Source organism: Limulus polyphemus, unplaced genomic scaffold (genome assembly GCF_000517525.1).
Source record: "Limulus polyphemus unplaced genomic scaffold, Limulus_polyphemus-2.1.2 Scaffold8986, whole genome shotgun sequence".
In the NCBI taxonomy this organism is placed as follows: domain Eukaryota; kingdom Metazoa; phylum Arthropoda; class Merostomata; order Xiphosura; family Limulidae; genus Limulus; species Limulus polyphemus.
Window position 1 is genome coordinate 4,172 of NW_013674596.1, and position 5,669 is coordinate 9,840.

Consider the following 5,669-nt stretch of genomic DNA (forward strand, 5'->3'; position numbering starts at 1 on the left):
ACTACAGTTTCATACAAACGACACGAGAATTCTCATTACAATGTTACAATACTACAGTTTCTTACAGAGGACACAAGGGTTACCTCATACAATATTACATAAGTGTTATCTGATAAAAAATATTACAGCTTCCTCAATTATTGTATTTCAAGACGTATTCTAGCCTAACATTATTATATTCCAGTACATTTAATATTAGAATTACAAAATAATAAGGAAACTTACTCATCATCTCGGTACAAGGCCAATGCATGGCCTGTAAAGCCAGCAGTATCATTATCTAACCCAAACTTTTCATACATCGTAGCTGCATTCATTGTTTTTGCATCAATTTCTTTCCATGTTTTGGGGTTATCCACAACAAATTCGTGAACATAGGCCAAGAAACTACGAAACCTTCTTTTCTCAAACATACCCATCAAATCTAAAGAAAATGAAATGTTTTCTTTGAAATATATGATACAATGCTTCTCTATTCAGACGTACAATGTTATAAAGCAAACTCGTATATAGATATATCTGATTAAGAATAAAAACAAGTACCTCATCCCCCCCCCCGATGTTTGAGGTTTAAATTTGAAAGCTGTCTCTAATTTTATGATTCCACCAAAAATACTTTATCAATACAAAACCTAAGTTAAGTTCTTAATTTTTTTTAACTTTGTAAAGATGCTTGCCTCGTACCCTGTTCATATATTAAGTGTGTCTTCATTAACCGTTTTCACAATAGGAGTCCCTTTATATGCTTTTCTGTGAAATGTGCATTATAATTCAAAGTTTTATCAAAGTTTTGTATAAAAATAAACCTTTAAAAACTACTAAAAACTTCAGATGTATTGTCACATGAGCAACAAGCTATGACAATTTTATACTTTAACACACTATATAAGCAATATCATGACAGCAGTACTGTAGAGGTACATCGAGACAAAGAGATGTTTAGATAACCTTCAATAGATTGAGCTTTATAGCCTACATGTAGACATTACATACACATGTGGATAACCATTAGAAAGAGCTCATTTTACAGTATAATCTAACAATGATTATTTTGAAATTAACACTAAGTACATGAAACTGACTATAGTATGGTTGGCTGTTTGATCGACTAAAGCATGTATGGTTGTTTCCTACATAAATATGTTATAGTTTGAGATACAGTTAAATTGTATTTAGGTCTTACTATTATACTTTAGTTAATTATGTATTAGTTATGCTTTAAAATGCATAATTAACTCTCTCCAGATGGGTCACAGGTCAAAGGCTATGTTATATCATTTGTTGACTCGCATTCAAAATTTTATTTACCTACTATTTTATGAATTTATGTCAACAAGTATGGTTTCAAACTGTAGATTATAATTCAAATTTTAGTATTATACATTATTTAATTTCTTAATTTAAAAGTGAATATTAAAAAAACAGTTAAATATTGATTTTTGCGTGTCATGTGGTATGTTGAACGCAGCACTGGTTCAAATTAGATGTTTGTGACGTCAAAATACTAAGTCTATAGTTTCCTATGAATTAGGAACTCAAGTTATCGATATTGACAAGCTAGAATATAAAATAAGAACCTCATATCTTTTCCATTTGCTGAGATATTGATACGCGTACTGAATCAAACACAGTGACCCTGCCCACCTCTTTCCATTTTTGGAAAAGGTCCCTTATATACACCTACTTCAATATATGACCTGTGAATAACCAACAGAATGTCCCCCTCGTGTCTTTCTCAGCCATTTTATGTGTTAGGATGCCATCTCTTTCTTTCGAACCAAGATTTCAAGAAGGTAGGTTGTGTATTAAGTCTGCTCAAAATTTCATATTTTTTTAGACCCAAATAAGCTTGATAGATTATAGTGGAATTCTATGGTATTAATATAGTAATTTATAATTTTTTTGTTATTCCTAAAACCTAAAAAATATCATTTCATTTCATATCATCCACATGCAAAATTTTAAAAGGCTTAGCAACCTACGTCAAGCAGAAACCAAGTACAAACTTGTAACTAGAAGAGATAATTGTTCGCTTTACTTCTTTATTTACTGTTCTTTGTTTTAAGAAAAATAAGTTTAAGAACTTATTTCTAAATAGCAATAATCTATATACATATATAATGTATAATAATTGAAATGTGACTGTATTTTACAAAATACTAGTCTACTAAAACACAGCCATGACAGGACACTTTGTAAAGACTAAAGGTCAGTTTTATATTATTGAATACGGTAACATGAGAGCATGTGTGCCATGGCATCGTAACTTCTGTATTGTTAGTCAGGAATGGCTGAAAGGTCAAAATAATAAATATATATAAATGTATAATGTTATGAGATTTAAGCTATTTAGTCTAAACATTTATGTTTTTGTGTTATAATTTCTTACATTCTAGATCAAAAGAGGCATAACTTATATTTATTTCCTAATTTTTTTATGGTGGTTACAAGATTGGTCAAATCTACCGAACCCGTACAGATTCATTAGTGAAAATAACAAATAAAATATAGTTGTTTTCTTAAGAAACGTGTGATAACTATCTGGACATTATAAAAATTTCATATGTGAAATTTCAAAATTTTCTGATGCATAAAACTATTTTTAATCTTAAAATGAAAATTACTTTGCATGTTGGATAGGCAACTTGTGAAAAGAAAAAAAGGCACGAGGAAACATTGCTTAACAATCCAAATAAACTGTAATAAGCCTCGAGGACACCACTGAATTGTGTCAAGATGAACAATAAATAGAAAGGACAAGAATGGAAAATAAAACATTAAAAATTTACTATATATGTGAAAACAACCGAAATTAGGACTGTAAGCAGAACAACATCTTTAAAGATATTCAACAAAAAAATGAAAAGATATGTTTTTGTTTTTTTATTTCCTAATTTTAATCATTTCATTAATGATAATAGCTAGAGTTAGTGATATGATAAAGAAAATGAAAAATAATGTATAAACATTTATCTTAGAAAAACTTTTGATGTCCTTTTAGGAAGTTATAGAGATTATGCAAATGAAATATGAAACTATAAGATGAAGTAAAGTATTTTTATACTTAAAATGAAAAATCACCTTGCATTTGTTAATTGTTTGAATGCAAGTAAATACAATAGAAAAATAACATACTCTAAGTAAAAACACTTAACTGTAATAATGTTATTATTTGTGTACAAGATACTTGTGATCTTTGACAAAATCTAACCAGTTTTTGAAAGGATAAGTTAAGAAATTTCAGAGTTACCACATGCATTCCAGTATTAGTGAAATTTGCGACTTTATTTCAGCAAATTGCATGAAGCCCATCATGAAAAGGGTCAAAGTGAAAGAATCTCTTTACGATGGTCTACAGCATTTCCCACGTGTTTTCTGATTAATCCATTTAACACATCGTTTTCTTAACTAATTAGGAGTAAACTAATGTTCTCATTTCAAGGGATGCTCTGAAATATAAACATACATGTACTTAACAGTAAAATGTTTCACAATTAGAGACAATTCTTCTCGTAATGAAGAAATATTACATATACGCACCTTCAATCAACAACATTCACGTGGAAATCAAGTGAGCCCACGCACAACATCAACTATAAAACCCTTACCAAGGCTTGTGTGTAAATCTAGTAAATCCATTTAGGACCCATTATTTCAACTTTATAATCCTCACCATCATTAAATACATTCAGAACACCCACAATTTTAAACTAAATACTTTAGAAAAAAGATTGTTTTCTTGTCAAGAATTTATGTAAAATAAAAGGAAGTAGGAAATGTTGAAATCACACTGTGTACTAAAAAATGTCAAAAACTAACCGTACAATCTACAATAAATATGTAGATTTTTTTTAAACAAATAAAATCTATTTTCAGATTTCAGACCAAAAAAAAAAAAATTGCTAGCTGAAGGATTAACTTAATTTTTTTCTTTTTTTTAATGGTAATTCATTGTTTTATGAAAAATATTTTACATATAAATACAAGAATTAAAGTAGTTAAGGTCTCATCCTTGGGTATAAATTACACATACGAGCATTAAAAAACAATCTCGCATAGCAGTGAGTCAGAGTTGTAAAAATAATTAGACCAACCAGCTGTAACTGAAAGAGGTTCAACTTGTAACAAAATATAATAAAGCTCACTTGATTTAACTGAAAATTTAGTAAAAAATGTAACAAAAATGCTAACACGTTAGTTGAGAAAACTGACTATTTTTTTTTTTATATATATATACCTGAAGCCAAGGCTTCTTTCTCATCTGCAGGAACCTTATAAATCTTTCCTCCTTTATAGACATAACTCCCTTCAACCACTTTAAACTCTAGGTAGCGAGTCACGCCTGTATGGATGAGTAACTTCACCAGCTGGCCTGAATAAGAAACATTAAGATACAATAAGGTACATTGAACCTAAAGGGTAACAAAAAGAAAATATGGATAAATTCTTCTGTGATGTGTAATACCGAAGAGAAACATGCATGCAATGAATTATTTTCTCGCAAGTATTTTTTTCGCATATTTTTTAAGGTGTACTTACTTTCAACTACAGAAAAAAAGGAAAAAAGAATATGATTAAATAGATCGTAATGGAAAATTTCTTTCTATGTGCATTAGGTGTATTAATACAGTTACACAAATTATAACTTATATTTTCACAATCAATTAGACATGTATGTAAACAATGTCCGAGAACATATTAATAGGGCTTTAACTTTACAATAGACACGATGGTATTATCACTATTATAATAAGCTTACATTACCAATAACACAAATATAAAAAACATCCTTTTACTAAAACTTCTCGCATCTGAATTGTTTTTTTTCAATTATTACAAGTTACAGCTTTTACAGTAAGGAAGAATATTTTTGATACAGTGTTTCATATTAATACTGGAAATAAATGACCTTATAACATCAGAATATCATTTTTATTTAATTAAACACTCAATGTTATGCTTTACAGCTTCTTAAGGAGCGTTTACTAAAACATGTGCTATGAGGTCTTTATTTCCAGTATTAATATGTCTTTTATATACCAGTATGCACTACAGAAATTAAATAATGAGATTCGGTGTTTCAATCACTGGTTGGAGCATTCTAATGGAGTCGAATTTTAACAGTAAAGTTTTACTATTTAAAACCTTCTTTACTGATAAAACTTGTGAATGAAACACGGTATCTGTTATTAAAATATTCTTCCTTATTGTAAAAGCTCTAACTTGTAATAATACTTATAATTAGTAGGAAAACTCAAAAGGAAAGTATCAAAAAAATTAATTTCTTCATTCAACAGAAAACGTACTTCTTTTTAAATTACAATCATAGACAAGATACCTCATTCTTTGCTCTCTTTTCAAAGTTGTAGTGTACAGGTGCAGTGTACACATAATCCAAGTTGTAGAGTGTACAGGTGCAGTGTACACATAATCCAAGTTGTAGTGTACAGGTGCAGTGTACACATAATCCAAGTTGTAGTGTACAGGTGCAGTGTACACATAATCCAAGTTGTAGAGTGTACAGGTGCAGTGTACACATAATCCAAGTTGTAGAGTGTACAGGTGCAGTGTACACGTAATCCAAGTTGTAGAGTGTACAGGTGCAGTGTACACGTAATCCAAGTTGTAGAGTGTACAGGTGCAGTGTACACATAGTCCAAGTTGTAGAG

General features: G+C 29.7%; 1 protein-coding gene across 1 annotated transcript in view; it reads right to left on the minus strand.

The window, feature by feature from the left end:
- Positions 1-221: 221 nt before the first annotated feature.
- Positions 222-5,669, minus strand: part of LOC106475683 (rab GDP dissociation inhibitor alpha-like) — a 10,749-nt gene continuing 5,301 nt past the window's right edge. The window contains exons 3-4 of the mRNA XM_013936362.2: positions 4,238-4,372; positions 222-424 (exon numbers count right to left, since the gene is read on the minus strand). Coding sequence (XP_013791816.2) covers positions 222-424; positions 4,238-4,372 — 338 coding nt within the window. The remainder of the gene's footprint in view (positions 425-4,237; positions 4,373-5,669) is intronic.